The following is a 17,201-nucleotide window of genomic DNA, read 5'->3' on the forward strand; positions in this document are numbered from 1 at the left end:
CAGGAATGCAGGGCCGGCTCCAGGGTTTTGGCCGCCCCAAAAAAAAAAAAAAAAGCCGCGATCGCGATGTGCAGCGGCTATTCGGCGGGAGGTCCTTTGCTCTGAGCCGGAGTGAGGGACCGTCCGCCGAATTGCCGCTGAATAGCTGGACGTGCCGCCCCTCTCCGGAGTGGCCGCCCCAAGCTGGTGCCTGGAGCCGGCCCTGCAGAAATGGTCTAGATAATACTTAGTCCTGCCATGAGTGCAGGGGACTGGACTAGATGACCTCTCGAGGTCCCTTCTGATTCTATCATAGTGAATGAAATCATTACCAAATCAGAATAGTCGTGTTTTACACTCACTTTGCACTGGTGTAAATGATTATATAAAATGCAGGGCAATAGTGAATCAGGCCCTGTGTTTCTGCTGCTGTCTTCTGGCTAATTAGGCCAGATCCCCAGATGGTGTAAATTGGTATACTCCTATTGACTTCAACAGTGCTATGCTGATATATACCAGCTGATGATCTGGCCCTTTATTTTTCACTCCTCATACTTATGTCAGATTCATTTTGACTGATTCACACATATACTTTTTTGCCGCATATGACTTTTAAAGGAATATTTAGAATGTTTCTCAATATATGTCACTCAACACATTTTTTACAGGGACAGATCTATGAGTTATGGGGATGCAAGAAGCTCACAATGACATTTCTAAATTTCTCAAAAAAGTGGAGACTTTGCTATATTAATTATTCTAGGAAACTATATGGTTTCCCCTCCAAACCCACCCCCATTTTATATTAATAGCTGTTATTTATAGAATGTCATTAGTGTACATGGTACTTTTCACACATGTAATATCACAAGATACTTGTCCCAAATGGCTTACAAACTAACTTAGATAAAAGTGTAAGAGAAGAACTAGATGTAGCACCAAAACCAGGATGATTGCTTTTTGAGTTTGCACCCGTCTTATTAGTTCCATTTTTGTGGGGGAGTTTTCCCTTCTTTACTTTGATATTATAATTTATATTGGTATTTAAGTGCAGGCTACATCGAGCCTATAAGGAGAGACATGAGAGCAGGGTGGATGGTAGTGATGGAAGGCTAGCTTGGAGACACATGAAGGAGACTGAGTTTGCTTAGTGTACTAGAAAAGGAGTACTTTAATTCTGACCTGGAGGCACTTTGCCTTCCTGTGAGGGCAGTTCCATCCCCATGCCCATTCAGTCCATAGTCCCTCTGATGGGACTGTTACCAGGACTGGCAGGGTGGTAGAATATGAGGATGAGAATTGTCTATTAGGAAGTGGATTGAAAATACCAATCTAGGTGAGAGCTTTCTAACAGAAAGTGGCAAAGGTTTCCACTACCACTTTAAACATGGGATTATTAACAAGGCAGCAATTTAATCCCTTTGGGCTGGTCTACACCCAGCCGCTAGTTCGGCGGCTGGGGATCGAAGTTCTGGGTTCGTCTTATCGCGTCTGGTCTGGACGCGATAAGTCGAACCAGGAAGTGCTCGCCGTCCACTGCGGTACTCCAGCTCGGCAAGAGGAGTACCGCGGAGTCGACGGGGAGCCTGCCTGCCGCGTGTGGACTGCGTCTGAACCGCGGTAAGTTCGAACTAAGGTATGTCGACTTCAGCTAAGTTATTCACATAGCTGAAGTTGCGTACCTTAGTTCGACTTGGGGGGTTAGTGTAGACCAGGCCTTAGAATCCTCAACTATATGCTCTGCCACAGAGTCCATGCTGCCAGCCTTAATATCATTAGTGAAAACATTTTTCTAACGTCAACATATTTATTCAAAATAGGAGAGTCTACAAGAGCAGAAAAAACAAAGGCATCTATTTTAAATAAACATTTATTTTTAGATTGGCTTGGTTATTATACTAAATGTATTAAAACGATTTATTATTTTTTAGAAAAACTTTTATACAAATCTGATTCTTGTAGCATTTTAATCATCCTCATCTTCATCTTCTTCTTCCTCCATCTCATCCATTTCCTCAGCTGCAGCCAAAGCTTCTTCCTGTGCAGCCTTGAGTGCCTGCTCCTCTTCCACAGTAGGGTCATTCATTTCAGTGATTTCTGGCCCACTAGGGTACTCTGTCTGCACTGGTGGGGGCATCGAGGGTGTGTAGTTATCTGGACTGTATTTGTGACCCCAGCCCAGATAGATATTATCAAATTTCCTGAGGGGAAAAAAGCAAGATCACACAACTTCCTGGCAAAAAAACCCTTAGGGCTCTGCCTATTCTTAGGCTTCCCCACTTCACTGAACAAAACCCAATATGGGACATATTTTCTATAGCTAGCATATTCAATAATGGCATCTGCACTTAACTAATGTAAATAATGATGAATGTGTCATGTGGCTATTAAAGATCCCATGGCACTTTTTTGCAAGAATAGGGGTGTTAAGCCTGAAGTCTTGGCCAAATACTAATTGGATAATTACATTCTATAAATCTGATTTCCACTACAGTGTCAGTGAAGATGGTATTCTTCACTTCTTGCCCTAAATTATCATTATTATTGCTGTGCACTGTTAAATGGCCTCCATGATCAACTCCCGAGGTGGCTACATTTTAGTAGTGGGTGAAGTCAGTGGATTAAAAATCACCAAAACAAAACATTTCAACTGAATGAATTAAATAGGTTTCTGTGATTAACCAGTTTAAGATGGAATAGGAGTGAATACTTTGAGATACCAAGGTTAACCAGTCTAGCTATATAAGTAAGAGCTACCTACTTGCCGATAGCATAGGAGTATGCTCCAGGCCACAGGTTGGACTGAAGGACTGCAATGGCATATTGAGGAACCAGGTTTGTGGATAACTGAGATGTCCAAGGAGGGATGTTCTGAATTTCTGCCAAAAAAACCAACAACACACACGTGAATGATCTGACTTATGAACATCTATGAAATATTTGGTAGTTAGGTACAGGACAGGATTTTATCTCTATATAGTTGTTCTCAAAACCCAAGCAATTGATGTATCCTAAAAAGGGATTTTAAAATGGATGTTAAAGGAGTTGATAGACAAGGAGCAAGAACTTTAAATATTGTGTAAGCCTTATAATCTAAAGTCTGGTGTGGAGTCACTGGTTGATAGTCACAGAGTTATTAATTCAAGGGTGTAGTAAGAAGAACAGGAGAAAAGAAGGTTACACACACAGCTCCTGAAATTCAGTGGTACTTAATTAAATACCAGTTCCCCAGGCAAAGAACACTGTGGACCACATACTGATAAATTTGGGAGACCCAGATCCCAATAATACAAAGATATGACCTTAATCTAAGAATGGAGTGATTGTACCATTGTCCATGACTTGCTGCAGTATTGTGCTCTAGGATCTAAACTTTTATGTAATTTTTTTCGAGCATAAGATAATGACGAAAACATCAACTCAATGTAACTGATACAGTGTTGTCTTCCTGAACCTGCAGAGAACCTGAGACAGTAGCTTTGAGAGGTGAAATTCCCCCTTTCCTCAATGTGGAGGAAGTTTGGAATTTCTTCAAATTAACTTTACAAAAACTATCTGAAGTTTGCACCCCAAGCAAGGGGAAAAACTTGTAGGGAAAGGCTTCAGAGTCAACTTGATGAAGAACCACTTCAAAAAGGTTATTAGGAGTAAGTAGGGAGTCTATAGAGAATGGAAAAAGGGCTTGATATGCCATGGAAGCTACATCATGGAGGTTAGAAAATGTAGGAATAAAGTGAGATTTTCTAAAAGTCAAGCTGAATTAGCTCTTTCCACGGAAATAAAAACAAATAATAAGAGGTTTTTTAGTTATATAAATAAAAAGAGAATAAGGAAGGATGAGGTTTGGCCGCTATGCCGTATGGATGGAAAGGAGATTAAAGACAGTCCAGGTATGGCCCAAAAACTAAATGAATGCTTTGCCTCAGCTTTCAGTAACAATAATAACATAGAATATGTGCGTGAAGGCAGTAAGGCTGATGGAAAGGACTGTCTCGAAATGGAAATTACCACATCTGAGGTGGAAGAAAAAATTAAAGATCTAAATGCACTCAAATTGAGGTGACAGGAAAATGTCCATCCTAGAATACTGAAAGAACTGGCACATGAGATTGCTATTCTGGAAGGGAAGGTCTTTTAAAATACCTATATATTCGGGGGCAGTACCACATGACTGGAGAACAGCTAACAACATATCTATATTTAAGAAAGGGGGAAAAAAGTGATCCGTGAAATTACAGACCTGTTAGTCTAACCTCAATAGTAAGCAAGGTTTTAGTATAAATTTGTGAATGAAAGAATAATTAAATTCACAGACGTACATGATAAAGGGGGTGTAGTGCAACATGGGTGTGACACTCTATACCCCAAGGCAGTGCCCTGTAAACCCCATATTCATCATTTGTATATAATTGTGATATTGCATATAAAGCAGGCCAAGTGAGGAAAGGCTATGATCTGCCGAAAGTCATTGTTCTAACTAAATATGTATATCATTAGTGCATATGAAGTTATGAGACTGTGTTGTATGGTTGTCACTAAAACATGCGGTAAGTTGGGAAGCGTCCAGATACTAGCTCCCCAAAGACAATAACCAGGGGGATAACCAATGCCCGGGTGGGTGTCGAACAACCATCAACAGCCATTGTCCAGCAAGGGAGCTACAATTCAAAGACTCACCTGCTTAAGGCCATACCAGGGGAATTGCTCAACCTTGCCTGGTGACTCAGCAATGCCCACCAGACATGCCTGGACTTGTTTCTCCAAGCACATGGACTAAGGGTATAAAACAGAACACAGGGGCCCCATGTTTGGCCTTTTCTCCTTCCCAGACCTGTGCTGCAAGCAACAAGGATGCTCAGAAGACTGAAAACTCAAACAAAGGAGATTGGCCCAGGTTTCAAGGGTAAAACGATGTACTGAAATATCCAGTGAGGTGAGAAAAACTGCTTAATATAGGTGTTGCCCAGTCTAATAGGGTTGAGAGTTTAGACTGCGTGCTTATATTTTCTTTTCTTTTGGTAACTAACTCTGACTTTTTGCCAATCACTTATAATAACTTAAAATCTATCTTTTGTAATCAATAAACTTTTTTTTACTGTTTATCTTTACCAGTGAGTTTGCCTGAAGTATTTGGTAATTCTGCTCAGGTTTACAAAGTCTGGCGTATATCCATTTTCCATTGATGAAGTGGTGAGCCAATTAATAAACTTGCATTGCTCAAGAAAGGATCTTGAGCAGTGCAAGTTGGTACCTGAGGTACAAGGCTGGAAGTTGGGGGGATTTGGCTGGTGCCTTTCGCTGTGTGATTCATGAGTGGCTCCAGGAGCATTCATGCAATCTAGCTGGGTGTCGGGCTCCACATGCGGTTGTGCTGAGTGATAATAGTTCCTGGAGGGGTTTGCTGTTTGTCACTAGCAAAGCACTGTGAGAGACAGCGCAGGCTGGAGAGCTAAGGGGGTACAGTGGTCCTATACTCCCAGGCTGCACCCCGGAGATCCTGTCACAATGGGTTTACCAAGGGTCGATCATTCCAGACTATCTTGATTTCCTTCTTTCAGAAAACAACAAAAAACATTTTTTTAGATAAGGGAAGTGCAGTAGATCTAATATACTTGGACTTCAGTAAAACATTTGACACAGTACCATATAGGAAATTATTGGTTAAATTAGGGAAGAGGGGGATCAGTAAAGCATTGTAAATTGGATAAGGAATTAGCTAAACGGAAGAAGGCAACGGGTTGTGATGCAAAGTGAATTACTGGATTGGAGGGAGGTTACTAGCAGAGTTCCTCAAGGATCGGTCTTTGGACTAATCTTATTCAATATTTTTATTAATGATCTTGGCACAAAAAGTAGGAGTGTGCTAATGAAATTTGCTCATGATACAGAGTTGGGAAGCATTGTCAATACAGAGGAGGATCAGAATATTATACAGGAAGATCTGGATGACCTTGAAGACTAGTGTAACAGAAATGGGATGAAATTCAGTAATATAAGGTGTAAGATCATGCACGTATGGTCTAATAATAAGGATTTCTGCTATAAGCTGGGGGCTCAGAGGAGGAGAGAGACCTGGGTGTGGGGGCCATTCACAGGATGACTATGAGTTAATGCGGCTGTGAGAAACACAAATGCGATCCTAGAATATATTAGGCAAGGTATTTCCTGTAGAGATAAAAAAGTATTAATGGCATTGTACAAGGCAATGGTAAGACCTCACTTGGAAAACTGTTTACAGTTCTGATGACCCATGTTCAAGAAAGCTGAATGTGAACTGGAACAAGTGCAGAGAAGAGCTACTAGAATGATCAGGGAAATTGAGGGCCTATTTTATGAGACTGGAAGAGCTTGGATTTTAAGTCTAGGTTAAAGAAGGCTGAGAGGGGATAATGATTGCTCTCTGCAAATAAATTAGGGGGGGTAAATACCAGGAAGGGTCAAGATCCATTTAAGCTAAAGGACAATGCTGGCACAAGAACAAATGGATATAAACTAGCCATAGACAAATTCAGGCAGGAAATTATAAGATTTCTAGCCATCAGAGGTGTGAGATTCTGGAACAACTTCCGAATAGGAGTTGTGGGGGCAAACAGTTTAATTAGCTTTAAGAGAGGGCTGGACAAATTTATGAATGCAGTTGTATGACAGGGTTGCATGTAATGGTAGGGAGTAAGGCTCAGAGCCCTGGGACTCACTTTCAGTTTATGTCTTTTGTTCCTAAAGCAGGAGTGAAATGGGATATACGAACCCCACACTAAGCATAGACAGAAGGGGGAGGAGAGCCTCTCAGGTTTACAGGCAAGCAGCTTGACCACACCCCATGCATTTGCCATGGCTGCCAATCATGGAGGCAGGCACCCACAGCTGCAGCCCATAGAAGAAACAAGGATGGCTATAAAGGGGAGAGTACAGAGAAGGAAGAGGAGGAAAAGGGCCCTGGGTCAGCAGAGGGGTAATGCCCCTGCATCAGGCTGCCTCCACAAACACAGCCAAGAGACTGAAGCAGACTGCTAGACTCACTTAGAGGTGAGGATCCAAGAATTGCCCTGACTGGGGGCAAACTAAGGGGGGCCAGTCAGAAGCAGAAGAGACCCCTGAAAAGAGCACACCAGGAGGTGGTGATAAAGGTCAAAAGTAGGGCTGTCGATTAATTGCAGTTAACTCACATGATTAACTCAAAAAATTAATCAGAATTTAAATCACACTGTTAAACAACAGAATACCAATTAAAATTTATTAAATATTTTGGATGTTTTTCTACATTTTCATATATATTGTATTCTGTGTTGTAGTTGAAATCAAAGTTATATTGTTTTTTAATACAAATATTTGCACTGTAAAAATGATAAACAAAAGAAATAGTATTTTTCAGTTCACCTCATACAAGTACTGTAGTGCAATCTCTTTGTCATGAAAGTGCAATTTACAAATGTAGATTATTTTTGTTACATAACTGCACTCAAAAACAAAACCATGTAAAATTTCAGAGCCTACAAGTCCACTCAGTCCTACTTCTTGTTCAGCCAATCGCTAAGACAAACAAGTTTGTTTACATTTACAGGAGATAATGCTGCCCTCTTATTTACAATGTCACCAGAAAGTGAGGCATTTGCATGGCACTTTTGTAGCTGGCATTGCAAGATAATTTACGTGCCAGATATGCTAAACATTCGTATGCCCCTTCATGCTTCGGCCACCATTCCAGAGGACATGCTTCCACGCTGATTATGCTTGTTAAAAAAATAATGCATTAATTAAATTTGTGTCTGAACTCCTTGGGAGAGAATTGTATGTATCCTGCACTGTTTTACCTGCACTCTGCCATATATTTCATGTTATAGCAGTCTTGGATGATAACCGAGCACATGTTGTTCATTTCTTAAAATGAACATTTCATTTCTTGTTCATTTCTTAAAATGAACACTTTCACTGCAGATTTCACAAAATTCAAAGAAGGTACCAATGTGAGATTTGTGAGCTACAGCACTCAACCCAAGGTTTAAGAATCTTCCAAAATCTGAGAGGGACGAGGTGTGGAGCATGCTTTCCGAAGTCTTAAAAGAGCAACACTCCAATGCGGAAACTACAGAACCCGAACTACCAAAAAAGAAAATCAATCTTTTGCTGGTGGCATCTGACTCAGATAATAAAAACGAACATGCGTCAGTCTGCACTGCTTTGGATTGTTATCGAGCAGAACCCATCATCAGCAAGGACACATGTCCTCTGGAATGGTGGTTGAAGCATGAAGGGACATATGAATCTTTATCTCATCTGGCATGTAAATATCTTGTGACGCTGGTTACACCAGTGCCATGCAAAAGTCTGTTCTCACTTTCAGGTGATATTGTAAACATGAAACGGGCAGCATTATGTCCTGGAAATGTAAACAAACTTGTTTGTCTGAGCGATTGGCTGAACAAGAAGTAGAACTGAGTGGACTTGCAGGCTCTAAAATTTTACATTGTTTTATTTTTGAATCCAGTATTTTTTTACATAATTCTACATTGGTAAATTCAACTTTCATGATAAAGAGATTGCACTGCTGTACTTGTATTAGGTGAATTGAAAAATACAATTTCTTTTGTATTTTTACAGTTCAAATATTTGTAATCAAAATAAAATAATATGATCACTGTACACTTTGCATTCTGTGTTGTAATTGAAATCAATATATTTGAAAATGTAGGAAATATCCAAAAATATTTAAATAAATGGTATTCTATTATTGTTTAACAGTGCGATTAATCCCAATTAATTTTTTAATCGCTTGACAGACCTAGTCAAAAGGGATTCTCCCGCCCAGTGTATTTTGAGAGGGTTTTTTATCTCCTTTCTCTGAAGTATCAGGGATGGCCACAGCTGGAGATGTGACAGTGTAGGGTGGCACTGAGCATTCTCTCTCTCAGGTGCTGGGCTGGCTGGTTCTTGCTCACATGCTCAGGATCCAGCTGATTGCCATATGTGGGGTCAGGAACAAATTTTCTACCAGATCAGATTGACCATGACCTTGGGAGTTTTTTGCCAGCATGTGTGTGTGGGTCACTTGCTAGGATTATCAGAATATATCTCACTTAATCATTTTCCTGCCATTGGTCCCTCCTAGTGTCTGCCTGTGGCACATAAGAATCTAGTCTCCTGTAGGTTATAATACGTTGGTCGCATTTCAGATGTTGGGTTTAGTATGTGGGGTTGGTGCCCTGTGATATAAAGGAGGGAAGGCTAGTGATCCCTTCTGGCCTTAAACTCTATGACTCTAGTGGAGTTGTTAACTCTGAAACCTAAAGATGACAGTTTAAATGTCAACATTGTTAACTATTTCCCTGTTGATCATGTTAGCAGAAACATACAGTTAATGTGATTATCTCACAATCCCAAGCTACCCCCCGCATGCTGCCTTGGGGACCCAAAACTCTAGAATGTTTATTAGATAGCTGCTAAAAACTCCAGATGGATGTTCACTGTAAAAAAAGATCAATTATTCAAAGAAGTCAGAGTGGCCTGTACCTGCATCTTCAGAGAGTGGAGTCAGAAGAGGGGGTCCCACTTCTGGCTGTGGTTCATCTGGCTCTTCTGCTTTTTCTTCCTCCTCACCTTCTTCTTCTTCTTCCTCTGACTTTTGAGAGGGGTTAATCCAGGAACAGCGGCCCTACAACCGACGTACCAAGAGTTATAAAGCAGGTGCAGCAATCTTTGAAATACTGTGATGTGAGTTAAAACATTCCGTTCAGAAGAACTAAGGTGCCTAAACACCATGGTGATGGGTGGCATATAAAAAGAAAAATAGATAAATAGATGATATACAATTATACTTGGCAGAGTTCTCCAGGCATCCCTTATTCAATTAGCTGCTTCAGAATTCATTGCCTTATACCTCAGCCATCAGGTTTCAATCTGCTTTAGAGTTCTCAATTTTTTAAAAAGATGCACTTAGTGTTAGTGAAAGATTTTGGACTTAAACCAAAAGACTAAAATCCTATATTAATTCATAGCTAGATGGTGTTGGTAGGCAGAGCCCAGCAAGGGCTTCACCACCCCAGGGGCTTCTTTAGGAGGCACCGTGCCTCAAAGACACAACTCTGAGGCACAATTCGCCCCCTGCTTCTTCCTCCAGTGAAGGGGTAATAATTTGCTGCTGGCCTATACCCCTGTGCTATATTACCCATCCCTCCCTGTATAGGGGCATGAAGTAAGCAGGCACATAGCACCCACTTACTCCTGTATTTCTAGACCTAAGGTCCAGGTAGCCTGCACAAGTGTGTAAAGAGAAGTCATACTTCTCCATCCTCCCCTGTGCAGGCACATAGTCCAAATTACAATCCAGGCCTCACAGAGCAGAGACAGCATAGGCAGCAATGATGTCTGTATCTCCATACTGTTTTGCCAGAGTGCCTCAGTCCTGACCAGAAGGGATCACTTTCTATGGATGAGAGGATGGTTCTGTCCTGGGTCCATCGAATCCTTGGCCTTGTTGCTGATACTGACAACTGTGATGGTACTATTCCACTGTGAATACAAGTGGCAGAATTGATTAATAAAGTGGAACTTGATTAATAAAGAATTCAAGAGGGTAATGTAATTAATGCCAATCAACATAGGATTATGAAAAATAGATCCTGTCAAACTAACTTGATATGTTTTTTGAAAAGATTACAAGTTTGGTTAATAAAGGTAATAGTGTTGATGTAATACATTAATGTAAGGAGTTTGGCTTGGTATTGCATGACATTTTGATTAAAAAGTTGTATGATACAAAATGAATATGGCACACATTAAATGGATTAAAATTTGGCTTACTGACAGGTCACAAAATGTAATTGTAAACAGGGAATCATCATCAAGCAGGGGCCTGCAGGGATTGGTTCTTGGCCCTACACCATTTAACATTTTTATCAATGACCTGGAAGAAAATATAAAATCATCATAGATAAAGTTTGCATGTGACACAAAAATTGGGGGAAATGGCAAACAATGAAGAGGACAGGTCACTGATAAGAGCAATCCAGATTGCTTGGTGAGCTGGGAGCAAGCAAACAATATCCATTTTAATATGATTAAATGTAAATGTATACATCTAGGAAAAAGGAATATATACTTACAGGATGAGAGAAACTATCCTGAACTCTGAAAAAGATTTGGGGGTCATGGTGGATAATCAGATGAAGAAAAGCTCCCAGTGTGACACTGTCACCGAAAGGGCTAATGTAAACCTTGGATGCATAAACAGAGGAATCTCAAGCAAAAGTAGAGAGGTTGTTTTACCTCTGTATTTGACACTGGTGTGACCGCTGCTGAAATACTGTGTCTAGTTCTGGTGTCCACAGTTCAAGAATGATGTTGATAAATTGGAGCGGGTTCAAAGAAGAACCACAAGAATGATTAAGGATTAGAAAACATGCCTTATAGTGGTAGACTTAAGGAGCTCAATTTAACTGAACAAATAGAAAGTTAAGGGGTGACTTTATCAGTCTATAAGTACTACATGGGCAACAAATATTTGATAATGGGTTCTTCAATATAGCAATGGTATCACACAATGCAGTGGCGGAAAGTTGAAGCTAGACTACTTCAGACTGGAAATAAGGTGTAAATTGTTATCAGTGAAGGTAATTATCCATTGGAAAAATTTACCAAAGGTCATGGTGGATTCTCTATCACGGGGAATTTTTTTAAAATCAAGATTGGATGTTTTTCTAAAAGGTATGCTCTAAGAATTACTTTGGGAAGTTCTATGATCTGTGTTATACAGGGGGTCTGACTAGATGATCAGAACAGTCCCTTCTGGCCTTGGAATATATGAATCTGTCCACCATTTTGTATAGGTTACTTATTACATCTGGCCAACAGCTAGAAGGAACAATTCAAAATGTCCTTAGATTCTAAATATCTATTGATTTTATATTTAAAGCCATCATACTGTTGCTAAGAAATAAAAAAAACAAAATATTCCCCAATACTCAATGTGTGACTCTACAATATTACTGTTGTGCTGCTAGAGGGCAGTCAGTCACCCAGCAAAGAAAGATCAAGTTAACAAATACTCTTCCCAGACCTGTGTTGACATCATTAATGCTGCTAACTTTTAACAAGGAAATAAATGACATATCACACACAGCTTTTCCTTCAGAAGAAACAAAGGGACCACAATAACAGAGTTAAGTGTTATTGTCAAGCTTCTGTAATGGCATTACTTACAGTGTAAACAACAAAAATTCAACTGGAGAAAATATTGGAAAGTGTGCCCTTTATGTACAGTTATGAACAGCCTACATTGGTATTAGCACTCTAGCTAGTCAAGCATACCTAGTCATTGCCAAGTCAGGAAAGAAACTGTCTCTGACCTTTGGAGAAACAGAAACCAGCCAGAAAGGATCAAAGTCCACCAATGCTCAACCCCATATAATTACAGGAAATTGATTATTGAGGGACATACTCCCTTATCCCAACAGGTTATTCCTGCACATTTATCCTGAGGAAGGCATGCAACTGCCGCCCCCCCCCCCCGCAAAAAAAACAACAACCTAGAAAGTTGCTGCCAATATGCCATAGCAGACAATTCTAGCTCAGCCCCAAATGAGGTGAACAGTTCACCCTATGCAGAAGAAGATTTTCATTTACTTTCTGAGACACCATTGGTAACCATGTAATTGGTATCCAAGATCAATATTGATTACATAGAGCATTACCTGCATTAGAATATTCTGTACATGATGCACCCAGTTGGAAAGGGAATCCACAAGTTCCATCACACTAATGGTCTCAAAGTCAGGATTTTCTTCATATGTGTCTCTTCCTGCTCCCCCCTCCTCCTCTTCATCTCCTTCCTCCTCTCCAAACTGGTAGAACCCCAGTGGGCTGATCTGGGTCCCTGCTGAGATCCGGGCAATCTGAGCACGCAGGTAATTGGCCTCATTCCCTGGGAAAGGTGGATAGCTCACAATAGGAGCATCCAGCCTTCCAGTGAAGAACTTCTTGATTTTCCTGGCAGCCACAATTTGCACTGGTGTCACTGGAGGTAACTTCACCCAGGGTTTGCCTGGCTCATTACAGACAAAATAGATAAACTTATTGGTGCCAGTCCGGTTTTCTTCTTTTGGGACCACTGGTGGGGACTTATAGGTGGACTTTGGTGGCTCATCTTCTTTCTCCTCATCTTCTTCTTCATCTTTGTCCTCACTCCCCTCTTTTCCCCCCTCCTCAATCACTTCTTCCTCCTCTGTCTCCTCCTCCTCTTCCCCCTCACGGTACTCTACTTCAGCCACAATATAGTTCATCTCCAAGCCCAAGATCTTGCCCCAGAAGCGACATGTCTGGATTGGCTGCATGCTGACGAGCTGCTTGAGGGCAAGGAATATGTGGTAGTTTTCATCCATGCTCAAGCCGACTCCAGCCTGTTCAAAATAGAAGGCTGTCTCCATCACATTGGGTAGAGGGCTATCTGTCTAGGGAAGAAATTGCCGAAGTTAAAGCTGAGGTATAAATAAAAAATATTTTTAAAAGGTTAAGTATATTACCCACTAAAAATAATACTTAGCATTTATATATTGTCTTTTATCCTTTCAAAGTGCTTTATAAACATTAATTAACTAAGCCTCACAACATCCCCTGAGGAAGGTAATAATATACCATTTTACAGAAGGAGAAATCAAGGCAGAGAGCTTAAACAATATGCAGCTTTCAGGTAGCAGAGTCTGGAAAAGAATCCAAGATTCCAAACTCCCAGTGCTCTCTTAACTACTTCAAAACATTCAGGGTCAGACTAGTTACAGGTGGACAGTATGAGCAATCTATATAAGGGATCTCAGTGCTGGCACACATATACTAGTATATCAATGCCACTATCTGGTTGGGAGGCCACCGATGACCAGGGACAGTGAGGCTGCATTTCCTCATGTGCATGACAGGTGCATTTTGGAAGAACAGGATAATCGTTTTACATATTTAGATAATTTGGTTGGATTTCAAAAACCTGAAAGAACCGGAGAAATTCCATATATAGCCAGCAATCCCTCCCAAATATTAGTCACTCTTTTGGATACCTGGATATAGAGGTATTCTAAGCATGCATTATTTAAGCTTGACTATATTACATGTGGTATTTTCAAAATCATTCAGCATTGGAGTACTTCTGCTCACATTGAAATCAGTGGTAAACCTTCCATTGGCTTCAATGGGAACACAGTTAGGCAACCACAAGCCTTTCTCAAAAGTCTCCCTATGTCTTGCCATCGTTACCCCTTTACCATTTGGAGACTCATTCCCAGCCACTTACATCAGATAGAGGAGCAAAAAAAGTAAGACTGGAAGTTGTATACTATAGGGTGAATAGTTTGGTGGAGTGACAATTGGCTTATGTGGAATTTCTCTGACACTGTCAAGCTTTTAAGTATCAGCCAATTAGGTTGAGGATATGAAAAATGCAATTTCTTCTTCCAAAATACATCACTTTTTCTTACAAAGACATGTTACCACTTTGTTCTTGGCTATCACTGACCTGAAGATGACTGGTACAGCATGGACAAGATGGCTTAATGTCTTTCTATGTTTAATGTTCAGTTGCAATGATTTACTTGTACATATAATGTTGACTTGATCTGAAGGTCAACTCCAAACAACTGGTATTTGCTTTCTCCACCTAGTGGTTCTACCTTTCACCACCTAGTGGTTCTACCTTTCACCACAGAGCTCTCTTAAAATCATTTCAGAACTTAACATTCAGCAGATTAGAAGTAAGGGGACACAAAAAGTACCTGGCTGCTTTTATATGAAAAATACCTTTTCAGTTCTACACTTCAGTTCTTTAAGCCAAATGTCACCATAACTTTTTTTTAGCTGGGACACTGACCAAAACTGCAACTGGAATAAAAGGGAGTTAAAAATTCTCCATCCTTTGTCCTGCAGTGAACACACTGCCCTTAGCCCTGTTCCCCATGCATCCCCATATGAATTTCATTTTAGGCCAAAAAAATTAGTCAGTCTAGTTTATGTAAGGAAAAGAGAATGCTGTAACTCTTCTTTTTCATCCCTCATTTCTAGAGGGACAAGAGGTGGAAGCCCCACTGAAGGGATCATTTAAGATTGCGAGGGGCAAAGCAGTGAAGATTGGAATATACTGTAGGGAAAAATCCTAACTTGCCAGGGGATGGGCAAGACAACCTCAAGCCTTTTCCATCTTTAATCTCTGTTTCTACAACAGTCACTCACTATTTCCTCTTCTGGCTCTTGATCTCCTCCCTCTCCTGTCCCCTTGAGGAACAGAGCCTTACATTTCTCTGCCAGCTCAAATGTTGGAAGCATTTCATGCTCATCACGGAGGGTGTCCATTTTTTTCTGGAACTGAGCCCATTTCACATCCTTACTGATATTCTCAATGATGTCTACTGCATTTATAGGGCGTTCATCCAAGATCTGGGTCAGCATTTGAGCAAGATGATCATATCTGTCAAATCAAAAGAGAATGAAAACCCAAGGAAGAATATTACTGCCCTACTATATCAAATTATCAGCAGAGTTGGTTTCTCATGTCAAAGTTAAAGGCATATGTCCTGGGATAACTCCTGAGCTCCAGGGCCGTCACTACAGTAATTAGCTCTAATATTGAAAATGGCAGCTGAGTGTTATGGAAATTAAGCCTGAAATATATACCTGGTAATATTCATAAGGAATAGCTTGTTTGTAGTATGTCTAATAACATGTTCATCTTCCATTTATAGCTTTTCCCACCATCTCCTCACTCACAGTTTGAAGCTGGATTTAAAACTCTTAATCAGGTCTATCTCCCTTTAATCTCTCTAAATTCCTTTTGGTAGGTCTGATCCTGAGTGCTGCTCAGAACCTATAACTACTACAAAAGGATTAACCCTTATGTCCTTGATTCTCCCTGCATGCTTCCGCTTCCCCTTCCCTCCTATACCTGCTTACCTCTTTGTCCTCTCCACTCACGCTACCTTCCCCTCCACGCATATCTCCTTCCCCTACCCATCTTATTCCCCTCTTTTCACACTCACAAATTCAAGCCAGACTTTGTGCTGCTCTTCATTAGATAGGCCTTTGCATTCTGGATTGCCAGTGCTCTAGGTTCAGGATCAGGTATTTCATCCTCGTATGGGCTGTATCCTGGCTGATAGAGCCCATAGCCTGGGTCGTGTGGTTGATAAGGGCCATGTCCAGGTACAAAAGGCTGATAAGGACCATGCATAGGTTCTTGTTGCTGATAAAGGCTTCCTCTTGGTTCCTGTGGCTGATAGGGGTCTCGTCCCGGGGCATGTGGCTGATATATGCTTCGTCTCGGGTCTTGTGGTTGGTAGGGTTCTTGTCCTGGTGCATGTGGCTGATATATGCTTTGTCTAGGATCTTGTGATAAGGGCTGATAAGGCCCTTGTCCCACTTGATGCGCTTCATACGCAGATTGTCCTGGTTGGTGAGGCTGATAGGGAGCTTGACCTGGTGTGGTATCCTGGCCTGGTTGGTGAGGTTGATAAGGGGCTTGTCGAGGTTCATAAGGTTCATAAGGAGATTGTCCTGTTTGGGAGGGTTGGTAGGGGCCTTGGCCAGGTGGGGGGGCCTGACCAGGCTGGGTGGGCTGGTAAGGGCCCTGGCCGGGCTGGGTGGGCTGGTGCAGCCCTTGGGCAGGTGGGGGGGCCTGACCAGGCTGGGTGGGCTGGTAGGGCCCTTGGGCAGGTGGAGTCCCCTGGCCGGGCTGGGTGGGCTGGTAGAGGCCCTGGCCGGGTGGAGGGCCCTGGCCGGGCTGAGTGGGCTGGTACGGCCCCTGGACAGGTGGGGACTCCTGGCCGGGCCCCTGGTCTAGCTGCTCGGAGCTCTGCCCTGAGGGGGGGGACGCCTGAGCCTCCGGCGGGGGTTCTCCGGAGGGATCCGCCATGGCACTGGCTGCCGGTTGGGGCTATCGGTCCCGCAGCACCAGGGTCCCGCCGAGCCCCGCCGGCGCCGCCGCCGCCTAGACTCCCGGCTTCTCCTGTCTCCAAGCAACAGCTTCCAGCCCCAGAGAGGAGGCGCGGGCGGGGCGTTGCCAAGGTAAACTCGACTCAGTTGCCAGGCTGACTTGATTGGGCGCACGTGCAGCACGTGACCCTACTAGGCACGAGACCAGGCCCCAGAGCGAGCCTGGTAGGCTGGCTGTCAGAGAGAGCGTAATGACAGGGGCGGGGAATCCCAGCGCTAAATCCAGTCCCCCACGCTTCTTTGCGGGTTTCACCCATGCTGGG

The 17,201-nt window shown here is 42.1% G+C and overlaps 1 protein-coding gene across 1 annotated transcript; it reads right to left on the reverse strand.

Moving 5' to 3' along the window:
* Positions 1-1,945: 1,945 nt before the first annotated feature.
* On the reverse strand, positions 1,946-16,858 carry LOC112109019 (radial spoke head protein 6 homolog A-like). The gene is made up of 8 exons (XM_026659881.1): positions 16,627-16,858; positions 16,362-16,524; positions 15,987-16,277; positions 15,184-15,418; positions 12,666-13,421; positions 9,487-9,628; positions 2,741-2,858; positions 1,946-2,180 (listed from the first exon to the last, which is right to left on the reverse strand). The coding sequence occupies exons 1-8, from the start codon at positions 16,856-16,858 to the stop codon at positions 1,946-1,948; spliced, it is 2,172 nt and encodes a 723-aa protein (XP_026515666.1).
* Between the last annotated feature and the right edge of the window lie 343 nt (positions 16,859-17,201).

The sequence above is a fragment of the Terrapene carolina genome, unplaced genomic scaffold (genome assembly GCF_002925995.2).
Source record: "Terrapene carolina triunguis isolate 2854851 unplaced genomic scaffold, T_m_triunguis-2.0 Scaffold706, whole genome shotgun sequence".
Classification (NCBI taxonomy): domain Eukaryota; kingdom Metazoa; phylum Chordata; order Testudines; family Emydidae; genus Terrapene; species Terrapene triunguis.